Source organism: Fukomys damarensis, unplaced genomic scaffold (assembly GCF_012274545.1).
Source record: "Fukomys damarensis isolate Sample0158 unplaced genomic scaffold, DMR_v1.0_HiC HiC_scaffold_30, whole genome shotgun sequence".
Taxonomy (NCBI): domain Eukaryota; kingdom Metazoa; phylum Chordata; class Mammalia; order Rodentia; family Bathyergidae; genus Fukomys; species Fukomys damarensis.
In genome coordinates, this window is record NW_022900942.1 from 64,084,705 (window position 1) to 64,107,566 (window position 22,862).

The window sequence follows — 22,862 nt, forward strand, 5'->3', positions numbered from 1 at the left end:
CGGGCCCCTGCGCCCCGGCCGCCTCCTGGGGCGCCGCCTCCTGCTCTGGCTTGGATTCCGAGTCTGATCCGGATTCAGTAGTCATGGTGGATTGTTCTGCGAGCAGAAAACAAAGACAGCGTCGTCACCAGTGCAACGTCCCGGGCTTACCGGCCACGAGGGGCTGAACTGGGCACCTGGGAGCAGGGACACCAGATGGCCCGGCCCAGGCACTGAGACCAGACGGGACCTGCTGGGTACCACCAAGGCCTGGACATGGGGCTGGGGAACAGTCTATCATGATTACACCTGGCGGCTATTAGGTTTTTGCCACAAATCATCGTAAAACAATGTTTTCCAAAAGGTCACAATGATTAAATGACATTAAATGATTTAATTTAATTCACAAAAGTGAATTTGCCATGGATGTATGACTAACATCCCGGGACAGGCAAGGAAATGACTGATGTGGATATTCCTCATCTCCCTCTTGTTTTTCTACTCCTGAACCCACCGATCCCTCCGGAACCAATGCTCTTCTCATCTGATTCTGCCTAATTCTTTTTCTTTTGTTAAACTTGGAGGCTTCTTTTGGGGCAGGGGCCCTGTCCCACACTGGGCAGGCAGGGGCCACAGCTGGGGGGCACGGATTAACCCTCATCCCCTCCCTGGGCTCCTCTTGCTGCCCTGAACCATGAGAATGAGTTCGTCTGGGACCTCAAAAGCAACGCTGACCATGTTCTTCAGATACAGTCCTCCCAAAGACTGACACAGCAGCTGTGTCTCCCAGCAGGGTGTGGTCCACACAGGCATCCGTGTGGACCTTCACTCGTGTCGAGGTAAAAACCGGACATGCTTGTACCCTAAGAACGGACTCACTGCTGTTACTTTTCCCTTTGCTGTTAGGTACAGCACTATGTTTCGAGCAGACTCTGTACCAGTCATTAAAACAGCTACATTGCCAAATATGCAGTGACATTTCAAGTCATATCTAATGTATGCGTGGTAAGCACTGCAAAAAACAGATTTCTGATTATCATATAACTTCCCTTTCTAGTGCTAATTTCATGGCAAGAATATCCCCCAAACAAGGAGCTAATGTAATAGTTAAGGAAATAGTTAAGGAAATAGAATGCTGGCTGGAAGAATACAGAAGTATGCAAAATAAAACTAGTAACTACAATAAAGTCGTCATTCCAGGTCTGCCCTTGCAGTGTGCAGCAGGACGACTTAAGCAAGGAGGGACACCACCAAAGCCACCAAGGCACATCAGTGCTCCCTACTCAGAGCTCCATGCAGTCCCAGATTATTTCTCCTGCCGAATAAAAGACACATCAGCCTGGCATGTGCCCAGAGCCCCAGAGCCCCATGTGTACATACCAAATCCATACCCACAGCAAGAGCGCAATCCAAATAAAACTGACGCGTTTTCTTTCCCTCTTATGTTTCATTTTGGACTTCCAAGCAAATCTTGAAAGTAAACATTAATTTCTTGGGTATGCCTATTCTGCAAAGTGTTGTGAGCACAGAGAGGAAGTGGGAGGGGAGGAGAGGTGCTGGGATGTGGAATTCAGAGCCTACACTCAGTTCCAGCTCTTGATCAGTTTTAAGAGGAGTCAACTCAGTTTTGCCACCTACCGAGGACCGCATATGAGACAAGGATGTTTCGGAGCCACTGTTTTCCTCCCTTCTCTGCAACCCCTGGCTCTGGGAGGCCAATTCTAGGTGCGAGCTCGCCCGATCACCCTCTCCTTGGACCCCTCAGCAGCCAGCCCCATGATGAGGTTCTGCTGGCGACCCACTTCCTACTGGGATTCGGAACACACCGGAATCCCCGGCTTTCTTCCTGGTCCTCGGGCCCCTCACTCTCCTTCAGAAAATACAGTGAATGTTCACATCTTAAAAAAAATTATGACAGGAAAAGGCACACTGCCACGAATGCCCCTCAAACGGGTCCCTTTGGACACACTGAACCCCTCGTTCTTGCCATGTTCTGAAGCAGGTCTGGAAGTCGTCGTGGCCGACACGATGTGAATCAATCGAGGATGTTTTCCTTTCACGGTCGATTTGACTTTGGGGAAGAGCCAGAAGCCACACAGTGCCAGGCCCTGTACGGTTTTAGAGGTCTAACTTTCCACTAGATGGTGTCTAGCAGCAGCATTTACTGCTTTTTAAAAAACATAGCTTGTAAAGACACTCGGCAAAGAGGACTACCAGAACTGCTCCAGAAAGTGGCAGGAATAAGGGATAAAGGTGTTTGGACCAAGGGCGAGGGCTTGGAGGGGATCCATGACAATGGGTCATTTACTATAATTTTTAAAAATGTAAACATTCACCACATGTTTTAATCAACTTTTGCACTGTACAGACTCCTCCCTCTACCCACCCTCTGCCTGCAGTCAAATCACAGAGAATCCAATTCTGGGCCCGCCTCTCCTCCTTCCTACCTTCTCCCGCAGGCACACTCGTCTGTGGTCTGAATACTTCCCACGGCTCAGTGGCCCACTCCCTTCTCCACAGCTCAGACTTCAGGTCCAGCATCCAGGCGAGACTCTACCTGCCCACTTGGCTTCTCCCAAAAGGTGGCCTTCATCTCAGCATCGTTCTCATGCTGTAAGTGGCATTGTTCCTCCCAAGCCAGACTCACAGACCTCACCCTGGGCATTTTCCTTTCTCTTACCTTCTTTAAACAGCTTCCCAATGTGCTGGAATTAAACCCAAACTCCTGCTTGGCCTGGCCTCCAGGGTGTGTCCCAGCCCTGACACCCCTGAAGGCTCGGCTGCCAGGACCTCCCTCCAGTTTCTAAACCACACCGGTCTGCGAGACACGGCGAGAGCACGCTTCCCTCTGGCCCTAAGTAGCCAGCTCCCCTCTCCTCCAGTGCTGTCCCAGAGGCCCCATTCTGGCCACACCACTGCTGGAGCGTTCCTTCCTATGACTGTCACACTTTATAATTACTCTCTACTCCTACCTATAAGTTCTGGGGAGAGAACTGTGCCTATTTATACCCTAGGATATCCAGGACCACCCAGACCTAAAAATGTCCATAAATTGCAGAACCAACATTATCTGCTGTCATATATTTGCATTTAAAAGCGCAATATCTCTCTTTTGTAGTTTTGACTTTGTAAAACTCTCTTAAATGTGTGAAAAGTAGGTATTTCTTTCTTTTTTCTTGGTACCAGGGATCAAACTCAGGTCCTTGCACTTACGAGGCAGGCGGTGGAACCATTGAGCTAAATCCCTGGCCAAAAGTATGTATTTCTGTTTTATAGCCAAAACTACAGAATTCGGTTAAAAGTGTCTAAAATGGAGACCCTAAAAGGTAAACATTGACACAAACAATCCAAACTACAAATGCATATATGTAGTATGTGTAAAATACATATGAACTTAATACGAAAAGGCACCATGCATCTACCTACCCCATTTGAAAAATAAAAACATAATTAACACTAATTCAGCCCACAGAAAATATTACTTCTTAGTCTAACATTTTTACCAGTAAAGAAAAAGTCTTCCCAAAAAACCAAAAAGAAAAGGTGGTGTTCACAGAACACCTATTAAAAAATAATAAAACAAGGGACCAGATTTAGCTCAGTGGTTCCACCGCCTGCCCTGCAAGCTCAAAGTTCCGAGTTCAATCCCTGGTAGCAAAATAATAATGATAATAATAGTCATTAAACAATGAGTATAAAAAGTAAAACATAAGTAACTACTAGAAAAAAATTTTTTTAAAAAGGTGCTCATTTTTTTTCCCTATGGCAAGGCAGTTCTTACATATAAACTATTTTCTTAATTTTTGAAAAATTTTGTATATTATCAAGGTTTTCTTACTATGTTTATGAGTATTTCTTCAGTTTTTGTTAGTATTATTACACATGGTTCAGCAAATTGTAGATATAACTTAATAACTAGATGTCAAAACAGTGACAGAAATAAAAAGCTAGAATCTCATTCCAAACTCGAAATGTTTTAGTTTATTTCATCTTAAAATCTGTAATTTTTATGAACATAATACATGAAAATAATTAGCAGGAAATAAGGTTCACATATGATATTGGGTGAATAATAGTTATTTTCACCTCCTGCTTCCTTTTCTATAAAATGAGAGGCTCAGATTAGAAATTCGACCACTAAATAGACCAAGAGGGATAGGGGGAGTGGAGGAGAAGCCTGAAGATCTTTCCATCAGAGCCAAAGAATCTGCCCTCTGTCACAATCTTCTTGCATCTACTTTACTACTTTTTAAACACAAGAGTTTTTTTTAATGTAGTTGAAATATATACATCTCATATCAGTGTATTCTAAACTTTTAGTTAAAATATTATCAAATATGCCTTAAAACCGAAATCTCGCCAAAACAAATGCCATTAGTCCCAGGACTCAAGAAGCATAAAATGGAAGGGGAAAGCGAATAAAGCACTGTCCCAATTTTGACGCTGATGTTATTCTAGTCATGAAACTATTTTGCACCTGGCTTTGTCTTTAATTCCAAGGCAGAAAGCCAGCTATACACTAAATAAAAGTGCAAAGTGGATGGAGTCCAACACCCACCTATCAGCTATTCAAATAATAAAATAACCTGTCATTACTTTTTACCTATGAATATTCTACATAATACCTTACCTGTCATTACAGCAACTGAATCACAGAATGCCAATCATCAGAATAAAGCCCTATGCCCTTGCCAGATATTTCCATGGCATATTGCTTTTTACTATAGGAATAATACATTAAATGAAAATTATTGCTATTTTTGATAAATGTTAATAAAAACTTTCATGGTTACAAAGAGACTATAAAGTATCAATCCTTTAAAATGGAAGGCTTTCAAATTCTGGAATCTTACTAGAATCAATATCCAATTCCATGTATCTAAAAGGGCATAAGTTCATACTGTACCAACAAGAAATATAAACTAATATCAATGTCCTAGATCAGAAAATTCAATTTAAAAACCTTTAGACTGCCCTACCCCATGTGGGAATACAAGCAAGCAATAAACCAATGTTTTAAGTGGCAAATGATTAAAATCAAACACTTAAATACAGTGTTTCTAACTTTAACTCATTTGAGTGAGTTTATAAATGCATTCTTCCACTAGTACCTGAAGGCCGAGCTATTTTCCAAACTATGTTTTCACAATACTTACATTGCTTTGGCTCTTCTTGTCCTTATATTCATTCCTCCCTTGTTTTCTTGGACAACTCTTGCCACCCAAAGTCACACCTTTAGGTTCCCTTGTGTTCTGCCATGTTTACCTTGGCCCAAAATAATAGCTGATCATTTGGGTCATTGGAAGTAAGCACTCTGCCTACAATCCCAAACAGAAAGAGATACAGAATGCTAAGCTTTGACTTAAAATGGTGCCCTCTGACTTTTAAATTTACCTCAGTGTGTTGAAAAGGCTCAAATTCCTATAAACTCCAAATCCTAGAAGTGGGGGTAAGGATGTCCCTAAGGATGCCAGCCCAATAACAAGAGGGGTGCCTTACTTTTAAAGAAACCTAAGTTATATTGCAATTTGCTTCTCTCTGGGACATATTTATTAACGACTACCCAGAGAAATAGTAATGAGCTCCAAACAACGCTTTCTGGCAGTACTAATGAAATCATATGCGTAATTCCCAGTCTGATTTGCCCATAAAGATGGTCATTGGCATGCATTTCAAACTTTGTTCCTTTTCAGCCCTAAATTTTTAAATACATGCCAGTTTCTTCTTACCTTCTCCACTTCTAGAAGCAGCATCACTAAAATCTCCATCTCAACTACACGGTAGCTATATAATAGTTTCTGCATTAGTTTCTTCAGATTTCCCTAACTCTCTTGTTGTATGAAAAATCGGTGGTTTTAATATTTAGATTTTTGACCCATTTTGGTTTTAGTTTAGTGCATGGTGAGAGCTAGGGGTCTAGTTTTAAGCTTTAGCAGGTTGAAACCCAATTTTCCCAGCCCCATTTACTAAACAGACTGTCTCTCCAGGGAGGGTGTCTGGCTCCTTTGTCAAAGTGAGGTGGCTGAGTGTGTCTGGAGTTGTTTCTGCATCTTCTAATGTGTTCCACTGGCCCTCGGGTCTGTTTCTTTGCCAGTGCCATGCTGTTTTTATCACAGTGGCTTTGTAGTATAGTTTCAGGTTGGAGATTGTACTACCCTCTGCCTTGTCTTTGCTGCATAGAATTCCTTTTGCTACTCTAGGTTTCTTCTGGTTCTAAATGAGTTTTTGGATTGTTTTCTCTAGTTCTGTGACATATGCTTTTGGAATTTCAATCAGGATTGCACTGAATATGTGTAGCAGTTTTGCAAGTATGGCCATTTTTACTATATTGGTTCTTCCTACCCAAGAATGACAGATGTGTTTCCATTTTCTGATAATCCTCCTCGGTCTTTTAAAACAGAAACACTAAACACTTAAACACATAAAACAGAAACACTAAACGTGCTAAAAGAGAGATTAGGCAGAACTCTTGAAGACATTGATGTAGGAAAAGATTTCATGAGCAAACCCTCAGTTGCACTCAAACTCATACAAAGAATCAACAACTGGGATCTCATCTTATTACAAAGCTTCTGCACTGCAAGAGAAATCACCAACAGAGTGAAGAGACAACTCACAATATGGGAAAAAACTTCTACCAGTGTTCCTCAGACAGAGGTATACTACCTAGAATACGTAAAGAACTAAAAAAAATCAGACCCCCCAAATATAAAGACCCAATCCAAAAATGGGCATCTGAAATGAACAGACATTTCTCAGATGAAGAAGCAAATACACATACAAAAAAATGTTCAATATCACTGGTCATTCAAGATATGCAGGTGAAAACAACACTGAGATTCCACCTCACCCCAGAAAGAACAGCTGCTATCAAGAAATCAACCAATAACAAATGCTGGCGGGGTTGTGGGGAAAAAGGAATCCTGCTCCAGTGTTAGTGGGAGTGCAGACTGGTGCAACCCCTGTGGAAATCAATATGGAGATACTTCAGACAACTAGGACTAGAGGTTCCATTTGACCCAGCTATTCTTTTGCTGGGTATCTTCCCAAAAGAATTAGAAGAATCACACCATAGTGATATATGCACACCCATGTTTATAGAGGTACAATTTTTAAAAGCTAAATCTTGGAAACAGCCCAATTGCCCATCAAATAGTGACTGGATAAAGATGATGTTTTGTTGTTGTTCATTAAATAAAATGGAATCCTACTCAGCCATAAAGAATGATAAAATAGAGACATTTATAGCTAAATGGATGTATGTTGAGGCCATACTCCTAAGTGAGGTAAATAGGACAAATGTGTAAATACCAAACAGTTTTTACTCATTTACACTTTCAGTTTCTCAAACTAGAGAAACTGTTCAGTGAGCACCAAAACATATAACAGACAAAGTAAAATAGGAAGAAAAGGTCCAAAGGAAGTGGGGCAGGCAGGGAAAAAGAAAGAAGGGAAAGAAAAAATATATGAAAATAAGGAAACAATGGAAACAAAATTGTTTCTGAGTTTTTTGTTTTGTTTTGTTTTGTTTTGTTTTGTAAATAGGTAGAAGCGGACGGGTGGCAGGAAGGGAAGAGGAGAGGGGAAAAATAAGTATCAAGTACACCATGTATAGGTACAAATTTCCAACCATAAATGTAATCATAATGTATACCTAAAATGTACAAATAAACTTAATGAATAAAAAAGAAAAGAAAATCCAACCATCTTTTATCAAAAGACATAAACTTCAGACAGAGAAATAAAATGCTTAATATAATTTTTGTCATTTATGTGTGAGATAGGTTTCTTACAGAATAACAAAGCATTTCATAAAGGAAAAACTTTTCATACCGTTTACCTGCCTACAAGGATGTCAGACATCAATGGACACATTTTATAAATCAACCTTTTCCCCTTTTATATTCCGACTATAAATTTACAGAGAAGAAGCAAGGAGCTTGTAGAACTTCACCAAAAGAATTTAGAAATACCACTCGCCAGTCTGCTAAGAATCATCAATTGTTAGCAAACACAAGGCAGAAAACTCTCCCTCCCTTCCACTGGATTCTTTAAATGCCCCAGGATCGTCTACCCAAGACAAAACAGGACACGACAACCACCCACAAAAACACCATGACAACCTGCTCTTGGCCTCCTGTCCCGTCTTCCATCCCAGCCCACCCTAACCCTCTCCTTTCCTTCAGAGCCAAGCTTCTAGAAAGAATGATCTTCTTCTGTGCAGATGTTCCCCTTTTGTCCATCCTTCAGAATGCTCCCTGTTATTCTCACAAACCCTGCTATGGTCACCAGTACCTCCCCAGGAGCCAATGAGACCCGCAGGCATCTCATCTCTCAACTCTCCACGCTTGGCACGTGATTTTCCTTCTGCCTCCCCTGGTGACCCTCTCAGGCTTCCATCTGCCTTGCATATCCCATCATCCACACCTAGCAGAGATCTTCTCTCTCACCACGCCCTCTTCTTTGGAAAGCTCATCCGCTTTGTTTTAAATTCAAGGGCAACGGCAAAATATGGTCCCCCCTCATTTGTCACCTCTCCCTTCTCCTCAGTCCCACAGACACACCCATGCTCAGGGCTCTGTCTGGATATCTCAGAGTCACCTAAAACCAAGCACCTGTTCATTCAAACCCTTGGCTCTCCAAGCCCGCCAGACCCATGCCCCGTGTTTCCCTTTCTAACAGGAGGATGTTATTCATTCTCAGCTCAGAACCCTGCCTTTCTCCCTAGTTCCAACTCCCACCCACTTCACGCTTATCAATTTTACCTCTTGAGTTGTATTCAGAAAGACAGGAGGAAGCCAGGAGGACATTCAGGGCAGGGCTAGCCTACCACTCAAGAAAGAGTAGAACAGTTGAGCGGCCACAACAGGAGAGTATGTGGTCTGCTGTGGCTGGAACACGAGGAGTGGGGGTGACTCTGAGGGTGAGGCTCCCCGAGGCTGCCTGACTTCACTGCAGTGATGAGCCTGTTACCCAGAGTTCACCCTGGCAGCCCTGAGGACTGAGGTGGAAGGGGCCAGAAGGGCTTCTCCATTTTTTTCAGCTCAGCAGTAGATTGGACAGGCCTTGCGGGGCCAGTCACTCCTCAGAGGACAAAGAGTCAAACTCAGAGCTGGTCATGATTCAGGGTCTCCAAACACGTTGGCAACAGAGTTGAGATCCTGTTTGTGACCAACAGCAGGAGCAACAATGATAGTTTTTGTTTTGTTTTCAAATAAGCTTTTTGGCCAGGCTAAGTCCAAATCCTGCAAGCCAATATACCAGGTCTGCTGGAGGTGACTTTTTAAGATGGTACAAACAGCAGAAAGTTGGAATTTTTATGTCAAAGAGATCATAATTCCAAAATGGTTTTCCGATGACCCCTGTAAATGTTCAGAGGATGAGTAAGACCCGCGAGGACAGAGAAGACATCCCAAGGACTGCACGCCTGTGACTCGCTGATACAGACTGAGAAATGACCCCAGGCCAACAGGAAAACCAAAAGGCCTCTAATCTCCATGTCTGGGGGGGGGCACTCCGAGGCGGAACCCAGGGGCAAGCCAGTCCCGGTGCCCAGCGTGGGGGCACCCAGCCCAGAGGAACGGGCTTGCAGTGAGTCTGCAGGGACAAGACGGGGTTTCCACAGGAAGTTTTCATCAGAGGGATCACTGACCTTCAGTGTCAAGTTAAGTGACTCATTTCACATTTCAGACGTCAGTGAAGTAAAAGTCACAGGCTCTTTCAGAAAGACAAGGGAAATCAGCAACACACAGAAGGGCTGTACCTAACGGGGCCGGGTATCCGGACCAGCCAGGGCCTGGCTCTGGGCCCACGATATCACGGCTCTGTGACTCGGTGGAACTTGGTTTGCCTTTCTGTTCTAAAATTCCAAAATTCTAGGCCTCCTGAGAGCCAGGAACACTGGTCAGAGGAAATTCTGCCCCTGAAATAAGCGAAGACACACACCCCACCTGACTACTCTGTCCAAACGCACAAGGCCCCACGGCAGACAGGCATCAGCACTCTAGCAAGAAAAGGAAGCCACCACTCATGAGCTAGTTGAGCTTACTAAGGTTTTACTCAGGTTACTGAAATGATGTATCATGCTTAGGTAATATGAAAAGGCCAGAGAGTCTCTTCCCTGGTAGGGTGGAAAAGCCTGGCTTATTATCAGCAAGCTATTCACTTTTTCTTTTTCCAAGTTCAGAAGTGTGTAGGTGTACAGGTGAGCAGAAAAATTAACAAGTGCAGTTTGGAAGATCAGATGATACACAGACAGACAGACAGATAGATGAGTGGGTGATTATGTAAACATCCACCCTAGTAAGACACACAGTAGTCATAGTTCCAAATCCAACCGGTGCTAAGGACTAGCACAGAAAGTTCTCTATGTCTGAAATACCAAGATTCAATCAAGTCTTCCAGATGCATTTCAATGCAGGAGGCAGCTGCCCCTGAGCTGGAAACTCAGAGACCCTGTGCAAGGAGGGCACGACTGCCTGTGCACTCAGACAATGGAGAGCCTGCAGAAGGGCCGCCCAGGACCTACACACGCTCTGCCGAAGTCTAGGGAGTTCCCAGGGAGGGGAGCCTGAAGCTGGGAATGTGCCTTCCCTTCCTAGGCCCAGTGCACACTCAGCAACGTTGGGCTGCATGCACCACCCCGGCTGCCTGGTGTGTACAGGCTGGAGCCTGCTCAGTGAAGGCTACAGACACTGGCCATATCCCTGCTCCCTGCATGAATCCAGCCCCACAAGACAGACTTCCAGAAAAGCTGCTCTGTGGCCGGAGGATGTCAGCTGAAGATGCACAAGGTGTCTGCTCTGGTGGGACCTACATTCTACACAGGCATCCTGAGAGGAATCCTAAAATGCCGGCTAGAGATGGATGTCATTAAATAGCCCAGCTCAGGTCGATGCGTGGCTGGCCTCTCCAGGGAAGGGATGGCTCAGCCACATGAGGATACAAAGATCTGCCCCGTGGAGATGCAGGGTTCAGAAAACGCAGCTGAGGAAGAACAGGACTTAGACCTTAAGGACCAAAGGCACTTGCTGTGGGCAAGGGAGGCACTCAGGCCAGGAGCTGGCAAAGGGGAGGTGCAGTAACCAGAGGAAGCATGAGCAGGTCAGATCCATGTCTCTTTATGCCCTAAATAAAGCTGGATTTGATTTAAGTGCAATGGAGAATTTTAAGAAGAGGCACACTCTCCTGGAAGATTTTAGAGGATCACTCTGGCTTCTGAGTAGAGGGACCAGGCAGGTGCAGGGAGGCCAGCAGCAGCCTGGCTGACAGACACAGCAGGGCCAGGCAGCACCAAGGGGAACCGAGGGAGTGGGACGCACTTGATGGCGCTCTGAAGGCCCAAGTGCAGCTTCAGTTAAGAGGGGGAAAGAGGGCAGAGCCGGAGGACAAACCCAGCCTGCTACCCAGGTCACGTGTCCCGTGCCCATGAGGTTCCTCAAGGCGAACAGATGTCAGGCAATGCATCCTGCTGCAGGCCTCCAACCAAGGGGCACCACGCTTCAACCACGGCCCCAGTGCAGCGGCTCCTCCATCCCCTTCGCCACCCCCACCTTGCGGGCACCACCTCGGGAAACCATCCCGTCTGGGCGGAAGCAGTGATCACCTGCCTCTCTGATAGATGTGCTCCTGTGGGTTCAGTGACAGTTCCAGTCTCCCAAGAAACGCGAACCTGTCACAAATGCACATAAAGGGCCTGGGCCCCGAGTGGGGAACGTGCTTATGGACTTCATCCGCGAACCTCCCTGAAGGGTGAGGGGCCCCGGCACCTCCGTGCTTGCTGGGCCCACGTCTTAGCCACTTTCCCGTCCCTGGAACTTAGAGGCGCGGAGTTTCACTCCGCCCATGGTTGGCTGGCTCCAAGGCAGAACAGCACCGTGGAAGGGGGTGAGGAAGACAGCTGCTCACCTCAGGGCAGCCAGGAAGCAGCCAGAGACGGGCGGGCGGAGCCACAGAGAGAGACCATCCCGCCCACGGCAAACTCCAGGGCCACACCCTGCCTGCCACGCCTCCTCACAGGATGGATCCACGGGTGATCACAGAAGGCCCACCGTCCAATTCCTTCCAAAAGCCCCAGCTCTGTATACGTAAGGCTTTGGGGGGATGTTTTCCATCGACACCCTAATAGCACACAGTCTGAAAGGGAATCAAAGTCCCAGTGGAATTTTAACATGTCTGCACCAGAAACTATTATTGGGAAGCTGCAAACAGGCTACTAAAGATTCCTGGTGTGCTACACAGAAGTCCTGTTGGGGTTGCTAAGATGTCCATGCAGGAATCCTGCTTCGCAGGGGTTGGACTTAGGAAAGCCTCACACCCAGCAGAAGCAGGGGTTTTCCCACAACTTACCCGTGTCATTTCAACAAGCATTTTATAATGTTTTGTTGAGTATACACAGATGTACATAAAGAGTTATTTCTAGGATTGCAAATTGCCAGAAAATGTTTTTTGTTGTTGTTGTTGTTTTTGCTTTGTTTTGTGTTTTGTTTTCGAGACAGGGTCTCACTATGTAGTTGGGACTGACCTGGAATTCACTATGTAGCCCAAGATGGTCTCGAACTCACAGTGATCCTCCTGCCTCAGCCTCCCAAGTGCTGGGATTACAGGCCTGTGCCACCACGCCTGGCGAAAGTATCTGTTTTTTCAGGAGTTAACATAAATGTTTGGGTCCAGTTTCTGGATAGATCTGCTCACAGCAATTCTTGAGCATTCACCATTATCACAATTGAGTTCAGAATTGACAATGAGTTCATTTCTCTTAGCCAGCGGCAACTCCTTAACCATATTCTTGAGCTTTTAAGCAAAAAAATTAAATCAAAATGGAAATTTCAGAGTACCAATGAGATGCGTTACTGCAAAACATTCAGCCCTTATGTTAAACTAAGTGCAGGAAGGAGGAGTGAGTAAATACTCTCTCCATTTTCTGTTAGCCATAAATCACTCTCTGTAAGCATCAAACTGTCATCGTACCCTCCCTGTGTATGGCAGAATTTAAATACTGCAGATTTGCTCCTTAACTAAACTCTCAAGGAATCTTATCAAATATTGTCTTAACGGTTCCCTACAGGGAAAGCTGAGCGTCTCAGATGCATTGGATCTTCATGAGTTTGGCAACTGAAATAATTTTCTCATAAACTTTTGTGATGTTACTACTTTTCAATTAACACCCCACCTTGGGCTCTCCCAAACAAGCTCAGCCCAAGCACCGTGAAGCAGACGTGGTCCCCACGGAATAGATGGGGACATTCCCTCAGTCACAGCCCAGGCCTGAGCTCCTGTCCCCCTTTTGCAGAGCTCTTCCTGCCACTCAGACCGTTACGCTTGGCATCACATAAATCCCTCTGGCCACCTCCTTCTGCGTCAGTGTTGAATGGTTTGCCCAAGTTATGATATTATGTGCTCATCTAAAATTCCACGCTGCTGATGGGCTACTCTACCCCTTCACATAAGGCAAACAGCAAACTCAAACAGCTATAAAATTACATTTTGTTTTAAAGACTGTTTTCCTACTATGTTCTTCTCTTTAAGTATATATGTAAGCATTGCAACACTGGCTCCTCTCCCTGTGAAAAGAGGTTTCTAATCTAGTGTGAAGCTTCTGAATCCTGTCACAGGCTGCCACTGGATTCCCAGAAAACGAAAAGATGATCCTTGTTGCTTCTGGAGAAAATAAGAGTGGCACTGACTGCTTCCTAACTCCCCATGATGGTGGCTCTAGGCTTCCAAACAGGGCAAGACAAAATTTTAGTTTTTTATTATTATTATTTTTTTTGGTGCCGGGGATCGAACTCAGGACCTTAACCTTACGAAGCAGGCTGTGGAACCACTGAGCTAAATCCCCGGCCCAATTTTCTTTTGGTACCAGGGCTCAAACTTGGACCTTGTGCTTATGAGGCAGGTGGCAGAACCGCTGAGCTAAATCCCGGCCCTGAAACCTTAATCAGTCACAAATGTGGGGCTGTTAGTCACAGAGGGCCTCAAACCAGCTGAGGCGTCAAGGCCAGGGTGTTCCAACTGTCTATGTCTACCTGGGCCGCTTAGAACTCCCAGTTGTAGCTCTTTTTGGTAAAATCAGAAGAGGAGAGGAAAGGAGCTTATTTCCTTCATATTCCAATTCCATTCAGGGAAGAACTTAGTAGCCAAAAGATCTCTTTGGCACCTTCAATGCAGGAGCATATTTTTCTATTACCCTACATCTGACGCTGCATCTGTGAGAAACGCGTTGTGAACTACAGAAGAGGCATAAATTAAATGCGGCTGTGAGTCCTCACCCACCAAGTGAGGGCTCCACGGCTCCCCTGGAAATGGGTCTCTCCCTTACAGCATCACTGGTTGTAAAATCACAGGCAAGGCGGTAACTAAAAATCCCACGTTTTTACCTCAGCAGGGGCATCAGGCCATCTGGAGATGCGTGGCCGAGCATTCAGGATTTGGGTCTCTGGCCAGTGTCCCCACTGTGGGGCGAGGGACAGACACAGCGACAAAGGTGGCCTCTCAGAATGCTGCAGGCGCAGATAACCCGCTCTCCGATTCCCAGGTGCACACCTCTAATGGCCTGCATCTCTCCAGTCAGCTTCCTACAAGCGTGTGAGCTCCTGCAGGATGGGTAGCGAGAACTAGCAAGAAACAGAAGGGGAAATAATCTGGAGCTTCAGGGACCCTGGAAAGGAAGTGGCCTGTAATTACTGCACCTTGGCTTTCAAAGAGCTCCAGGCAGTGAGCCCTGATGCCTCACTCAGTATGAGTAACATCCGATCAAGTCATAAAGGAGAATGAAAAACTACTTCTGTAGCTAAAACCAAGAAGAAATCAACTACATGGGAAAATTCCTGGCTTTCTGCTACTGTTGCTACTTAATTCTTATAAAGTCCTATGATGCAATCATTACCAGCCAACTGGTGGTGATTAAATAATGATTTAATATAGCAAATGTGACACAAGTCACATGTCTAAAGTGAGGTCCTGGAAAATCGGGCCCCATTCAGTGAGCACTGGATGCAAAGGAACACAAGCTGTGAGTTTCCTCTTCCCCTGCGCAGCTGGGTTCAAATGGTCAACGGCAGGATTCTCTTTTCTTTCTTGGAACTGAGGCTTGAATCCAGACCCTTTGCGCTGAGCTACATCTCCAGCCTTTTTCCCCTCTTTAAATCTGGTACACATCTCCAACTTTCCAATTTCCTGCCTCAGCCTCCTACGGTACTGGGATTCCAAGCAGGCATCAGCACGCCAAGCCAATCAGTTACTTTGTAAAACTCTGACGTTGTCTAATCTGTTAACTGTATCCCAGAACCAAATGATTAAACTTCGATCTTCCCACAATTCTACATCACGGTGTCTTTGCTACCTCACAAGAGCCCGTATCACAGTCCACAGAGAGGACGCAGGAGTTCTCCTGACACCCAGGCCTTGCTACACTGTGACAGCGCCATAGCCATTGAACTTATTTATCCTTCAATACAGAGGTGAGGCCACATATGTAATTATTCTGTTCTGACTGTAATGCATCAGCTTTTACCTTAAGGCCAATGATGGAAAGAGATTATAAAGAATTCTCTGAGAAGATCTCACTGGCATATAAATCAGATGCTTAAAAACAGTGCCTCTCAAGTTATCCAGTGGAGGTGACAGGAGGAGCCCCGACTCCAGGGCACTTTACTCCAAGCCAGAAGTGGGAAGAGCTCCCTGTTTGTGCCTTAAATACTCTAATGAAGGCTTTAGGGTCTGGACTTGGCTGCCACTCCCCTCCTCCTCGGAGGTACTCTGGATGAGATGGTGGTCTACGCTGCAGCTCCAGGCTAACGTTTTCATTATAAGGGATGAATTCCCCACACAATCTACAAAACATGGACAGCCACAGGTACATGGCATTCTCTTTATATTCTTTTTTCTCCAATGCTCATCTAAGTAAGCTAACAAATAGCTCTTCCGATTTTCAAATCTACCTATTTCCAATTCAATGAGGGTTAACTGAAAACCCTATTGCCAAAAATAAATTTGAATAAAAACTGAAAAGCTGAAACAGAGTTCATCTTAAGTATTTTTTACAGGCTTTTTAGGGTTTGTTTATTTTTGTGTGTGGTGTGTGTGTGTGTGTGTGTGTGTGTGTGTGTGTGTGTGTGTGTGTTTGAGGTTTAATCCCCGCAAGCCTACCTTTCCTTCATGAGTTGATAATGTTTTTAATTACTGAGTTTTCACAATGAAATTAGTTTTAATCCTTTAATTTGTCTATTTTAAAATGAAAGCAAAGTAAATCTGTCTAGGTAAAAGCTTAATATGTGGTAAAAAGTAGAAAAGCCACATAAACTCCTCAGTGTATTGTGCTCTGCTGGTTCTCAGACGAGCAGAAAAGGGGGTGCCGGCTCCCACAGAGCAGCTGCTGGCAGGGACAGGTGGGGAAGATGCAGGAAGGGAATAGGAGAAGGGGGGCGGTGGGAGGGAGACAGAGGCCTGCGTGGGGCCCTGTGTGCTCCCAGGGGCGGCCACAGACCTGCAGAGTGCGAGCTTCACGGATGCCTGGGTGCTGGGCCTGGAGCAGGAGGAAGAAGCCAGACGAAGACATTTGCCCGGAGCAGGAAGGAAGTCAGGATCAGGCACAAGACGAGGCCAGACGCCTGGAGAAGGCAGGGCCGGCCACTGACCTGGTGGGGCTGCAGAGCAAGCCTGGGTGCTGGTTTGGATGTGGCTGAAATGTGTCCGTCAAGGGTGTGTGTGCTGGAGCTTGGTCCTCAGTCTTTAAGAGCCAGAGCTCAGTGCAGGGTCCTCAGGGAGCCCTCAGCATGGCAGTTGCTGCTGTAAGAGCCAATCTGACCCTGACTCGCTCTCTGGCTTCCTGTTTAGGGATTAATTTTTTCTCCCAATGTTCCCACTGCAGTGGAAATCTGCTGTGACAGAGCCCCACTTGCCATGAGGGTCCCCCAGAGAAGGACTGCTGTATGCACAGGGCCCTGGAGCCCATAGCACTGTGCGCTAACTACATCTCTTTTCTGTGCAAAGTAAACTTGCCTCACGTGGTTCAGTGCAGTAACAGCAGCAACAACAAAAACAGACTGACAGACCTGGGTTTTCATCATCCAGACCCACCACAAGAAGGTATTTCAGTGATCAGTGAGAATGGCAAAGCAATCATCCGATAGCGGACTCTGTCCTTTTCAGATGTTCTACAAATGCATTCTTTTTTTGTCATCAGAAGAAAACAATTTAATAAAGTATTACCTTGAAGAGATGGATAGTGGTCAAAGCTACACACATTTAGTGCTTCTTCAAAATACTCTTTAAGGTAGTAGGCTATCACACGGATGTAACTATGGTTTTTATAGACTTAGTAATTAATGATAACATGTCTGAACACTTCTGAAATATGCCTAGCCAGTCTCCCTGTGCTTATGTAACTCCAACAGTGGATGCAGCTGACCAGTTCTGGTGGAAGGCACGGGAGGCTGGTCTTCAGCATACTTGGATTAGGGCATCTGGAGAGGACTGAGCCCAGGAGCATGGAGTAAGCACAGCACAGGTGCCTAGGCTCCACTCCCTCACGTCACAGAGCCTCTGGGGAGGCTGCAAGCCCAGGCAGCCCCAGAAGGTAGCACAACCTGGACTGGGCACCGTGAGATCACCTCCCAGCACTTTCCCTGTGCACCTCCGTGATTCTCACACACACTGAAGTTTGCAAACCACTAGCCAAGCGAGAAAGCAACAACCTCTCCAGTCCAAAGCCATGGCATGGCTGCGTTTGGAGCAATCAGGGGTCCTCGCAAGGCTGTCAGTGCTTGTGCATTTGGACTGCTGCCGCCACAGAACTGGCAAGGCAGTTGCCATGCCATTTTGCTGGTTTCTTCAGAAGGTGCACATGTGGTTGTGGTCTTGAGTTGTAGGATCTTAACTTTAACAGCACGCAGTACTCATTTCAAGCTATAGTTCACAACAGGTATATTTTTCCATCTCCCTCACGCTCCGTCGTCCCCCAGTAGATTAGTAAGTAATCTGACCGTCACAGTCACCCACGTTAGTGACTGCTGCTGAAACAATGTGGCCTCTTTTGCTCAAGGGGGTGTGCCCCCTTTTGGGGAACAGGCTTGCTGCTCAGGGGGTGCCAGACTGGAGACAGGTGGGAGAAAGGACAGGAAAGGTCGCTAAGTCGTTCCCGGGCCACCGCGGTTCTGCCTCGGTGACGGCGAGTGCGGAGCCCTCCAGCTCCTCTCTGTGTTTTCAGTGCAGCTCAGGACCCGAGTCAAGGTCCTGCTCACCTCAGAGCAGAGATAACAGACGTATCTTACACAGAACAAAGCACCTGAGCCAGTCCTTAGGACCAAAGGTCTTATTTACCTGATCCAGAACGTCAAGAGAACCCATCAAGTCCTTTTCTACTTCTTCATACGTTCTTTTCTCTCTGGCGGCCTGACGGGCCTTTCTGACTAGGACTTTGTGGTGGCACCAAGAGGAGGTTCCCCATGGATTTCGGTGCCCTTCACCAAATTCCGTCCCTAATAAATACCCTAAGCACAACCAGGAACACTGGTTTTACAGCTGTGGAACACTGGTTAAAAGTAAAGTGTGTAACGGTAACAAAACAAGTGTTTCCACTGCTGTCAGGGCCGAGAGGCAGCGAGAGAGCTTCAGCAGCTCCCTGACCCTTCCTCCTCCACCAAACAAAGGGCACCCCATCCTCAGCACTTCCCGGTTCTCTGTCCTCCTTTTCAAATTCCCTGAACCAGCTTCAGCAGGAAGGAGCCAGCACATGGCCCGCAACTTTCCAGCACCCTGTGCTGCCGTGGCTGCCCTAGGTGTTGGGGCCCCAGCAAGACTCAGTCCTGCACTGAAGTGCGGCTCCCACAAAGCCCACCTCTGGTTCCCTCCTCCCACAGCAGCCTCCTCCAGCTGCCTCTGTGCTGTGCGCAGCCCCACGCATCTCTCTCCCGGACGCACAGTAAAACGTGTTTCTGTGGGATTCTGAGACCACACCAGAGAGTCTCAAGGACAAGAGAAGCCTTTATTCTCTTCCCCCAGAATCTGCCTCACACCTAAGGGGTGCAAAGGTGAAAGCCGGAACTTTCTCCCCCAAACCAGGTCTTCCTTGAGTCCTTCCCCGACAGCCAATCCGTGCTTCCAGGTTCTTAAGCCAAAGAAAATACAAGGCAAGAAAGAACGAACAACCATGCAACCTTCCCTCACTTCCTACACAGTACTTCAGCAAGCCCTGTGGCTCTACGCTCAAAAGGTGTCCAAAGCGTGACCACCTCACCAGCCCCACCACTACCCACCCTCCCCAGTGCGACTTCGTCTCCACGAACACCTACCGTATCTCACCTCCCCTGCTGTCCACCAGATCTTCACCTCCAACCCGACCACCGCACCTCCGTCTCCACCCCTCGCTCCACCAGGCATTGCCACTTGTCCAATTGCTCCAGCAACCCTGCAAGTGGTTTCCCCATTCCGCTCTTGCACGCTCTTTGGAGACTCATATTTCCCATATAACAACCAGATTAACCCCAGTAGAAAATAAATCAAATCACGTCCCTTCTTCGCTCAAAACCTACCAGTAGCTCCCATTTTGACAAAATGAAAGCCAGAGTCCTTAAACATGGATCTACAAGAATGCTACACCGATGCTCTCTGGTCTCCCACTTCTGTCCCCCTGTCCACTGTGCCAGCTTCAGGGAACCCGGTCATTGCTCTGCGATTGTGAGGTCACTCCCACCACGGGCCTTCACACCTGCCGTTCCTCCCTGCCCACGTGCTCCTCCCCTGGTTGCTCCCCACCCTTGGCCTCTTCAGGATGCCTTCCGTGTCCACTCATCCACTCCCTACCCCTTCTCCTGCTGTTTTCTCCGTAACACTCACCACTAATCTCGTATACTAAGTATTTCTGTTACTTACTTTTGTTTTTATCTATCTCCTCCAAATGGAGACATTAATAAGCTTTAGGGGGTGAAGGACTTCTGTTTTTCTTTCTAGTCCATGTTTGTAGTATGCAATGTTCACTTCCATTGTGAGGAACTGGTCCATGTACATAACACTTTAAAATAATGCCTTCTTTTTCCCTTATCCCTTCCCTCCCCACACCAGCCATCTTTTGATCACCTTCTTTTTATTAATGAAGGCACCTTGAGGCCACAATGTTAAGTGAAATAAATCAGATACACATGTTTAAATACCACACGATCTCTCTCCTAGGAGAAACCCAAAGTATAAGGAGGGAAACATATGAGCGATAGTAAGGAGTAGGGAAATAGATCTTTCTCAAAGGGGAAACGACCAAAAGATGGAGAGTGGGAAGGAGAGGGGTGGCAAAGAGGATGAAAGCGGAATTAAGGTACGATATGTACAGGTACCAACTCAGAAGGAATGGAAACGTGACGCGCTGCACACAGCAGAGGGAGGAAGGGGCCAGGATCCCAAGACCTCCTCCCGGATCACTCTTCCGAGACCCACATCCCCCGGGGCCCCATCTGCAAAGGCCTGAGCAGTTCCCAGTAGCACCACACAGGCTGTGATGCAGCTGTCATGGGCCTTGGGCAGGGCATTCGTACCCAAACCATACTAGGTAGCTAGGTCTCTTCACAGACGTCAGATTCTTCACCTTTCAATGACCTAACATTGGCCCTCGAAGGCTACCGTAAGGGTCAGAGACCATGTATATAGAAGTCTAGCATATAGAGATCCTCAGTAAGTAGAAGCTACTGCTATGCTTTCCTTATTAATTTCTCAGAATATTCTTGAGAAACTGGTCAGTATGGACTGTTCTTGTAGAGGCAAAGACGGGAAGAAGCCCTGGTCCACCGTGAAGCACGTATCTAAGTCACAGACCAAAAACTGACATCTGGTACTGACATTTTGGGATGCAATAGAGCCCTAACCTCCAGACACACAGAGGAGCTTCCTCAGCTGGAGGGTGTCCTTCCTTGGGGCCTCCTGCAGCAAGGATGAGGGACAGGAGGAAGGACTTCAGAACTGACATGACTCACCGGCCCAAAGACATCCTCTAAGATAGGCCCAAAGGGATGGAAGCTGGAGGAGGTAAGATCACGGGGCTGAGTGGGGCCAACCTGCAGAACACCCTGGGTGGAGCTGGCACCCCAGGACCCGCATGGCATCGTGTTACCCCATCTCCTAGGGGACGCATGTGTCCCTATTCATCCACAGAGCAACGCTCCCCTCGATGTAAACTCAAAAGTGTAACACCCTACTACCCAGAAAAGCACTTTAAACAGGGACCCATCCATCCCAAATCCCGACCCTGACACTCCTCATATGATCTCCCTTATGAGAGACAGCTCCGCTGTGGTTGGATGACTACTTGTTTCAGGACCAAGGAGAACACATAAAAAACCAGTGCAACCAAAGGATATGTAAGCATTAATGCTACAGCCAAGAAGCAAAGTATGACTTACTAGCTGATGGCTGGTATTAGACAATTTGGTATGAACCTTGTCTTCTTCAAGGAGGACTAAAAATAAAAACCAAAGGCCACTGTTTAGATATTGGGAAAGTCAGTAATAAGTGTCATTAATCATTTTTGCTAGTTGGCATCAGTCTTTGACTTACAAAGTGATGACAAGCATGCTCAGAGTTTAACTCTCTGAGCCAGGTAGGTGAATTCATTGTCAAACTCTACCAATCTATCTTTATCAACAGGGAAATGTACATAAAATACCTCTTACAGCCAATGAGAATAATGTTAACTGCTGTACACAGAACAGTATTTCTCCCAGCACAACAAACCTCAGAGGCATTGGGGAAATGGGCCAACATTGTTTCTAAGCAGTGGACCAACTGCTCTTACTACCACCTCCTACTGGAATTCATTCCAGTTAAGTGAGAAGAAACTGAACAGCTTGTTAAAATCAAATGAGAAGTTGGGCCACGTCCTTAAAACTTAGGAAATATTACCCCTGCCTCCACAGCTGTTAGGCCTCCAGGATGCTCATGCGATGGTAATTAATAAACCAAACTAAGAGGCAGGTTGAACGCTCTCCCTGCCACTCTGTCAGAAAAGTAATGGGCGCATCCATCCACTGTTATGCACCTGTCATCTCCAGTAATGTGCCCGTGTGAAACCTGAGCGTGGAGATAATTATCTCATGCTGGGACTTCCTCAGGACAGAGGTAAGGGAAGGAGTTCAGACAAAGGTTACGAGGGACATGGATGCCCTTGGTTAGCCAGAAAGATGAGGCAAATAATTTCCTAGGCATCAGAACCACAACTGTAAAAATCATAACTACCTGAGCCTACTTCTTATCTGATACTATAAATATTTTGTCTTCTTCACTTAGCTTCCAAAAGGCACACTAAAAGGAAAATCCTCCAAGCCATATTCTCCCCTTGGTGATGGAGAAAAGGGAACAATGCAGTACAGCGAGATTTTTATATAACGTTGTCCAACCCCACACGAGATGTGCCTCCCACTGAAATATCTTGTTTGTTCAATGCTTTTGCAAAGCATTCCATTCCTGCCCTCCTTTTTGCTGAACACACCCCTCGTCCCCATCATCGCGCAGCTGCTGCATTCTATCGAGGAAGGCTCATGGCTATTCAATGTCTTTCTCACCTAAGTTTGATGCCAACACCCAGGCAAAAAGGCGGCACAAGGGACAGGGCGTGACTGAGGACAAAGGTGACCTAGAGCGATTTCTGGTCCCTGCCATCCGTCTGGAGGTGCAGGGCCACCTCTCGAAAAGGTCACTTAGCAGAGTCTGGGCAGGACAGCAAAGAGGAAGGCAACAGAAGTAACAACCCGGGGACTGAGCGTGAGGCCCCGGGTTCCATCCCTGGCACTGCCACAAAGGAAGAAAAGAAAAACTAAATTTCATACTTAGCCATTGGTTTAATGTTAAATTCCTCAAGAACCGCCATGCCGGTTTTAACAGAAAGGGGTATCTTTCAGGAT

At 46.4% G+C, this 22,862-nt stretch overlaps 1 protein-coding gene and 1 long non-coding RNA gene across 2 annotated transcripts in view; both read right to left on the reverse strand.

Annotated features, from left to right (window-relative positions):
* Epb41l3 (erythrocyte membrane protein band 4.1 like 3) overlaps positions 1 to 22,862 on the reverse strand; it is a 138,527-nt gene that overhangs the window by 77,658 nt on the left and 38,007 nt on the right. The window contains exon 2 of the mRNA XM_033757577.1: positions 6 to 96. Within this exon, the coding sequence (XP_033613468.1) occupies positions 6 to 96 (91 nt within the window). The remainder of the gene's footprint in view (positions 1 to 5; positions 97 to 22,862) is intronic.
* LOC117283771 lies at positions 18,996 to 19,993 on the reverse strand. The gene is made up of 3 exons (XR_004514809.1): positions 19,512 to 19,993; positions 19,272 to 19,387; positions 18,996 to 19,087 (listed from the first exon to the last, which is right to left on the reverse strand). It is a non-coding gene; the product is annotated as an uncharacterized LOC117283771 (long non-coding RNA).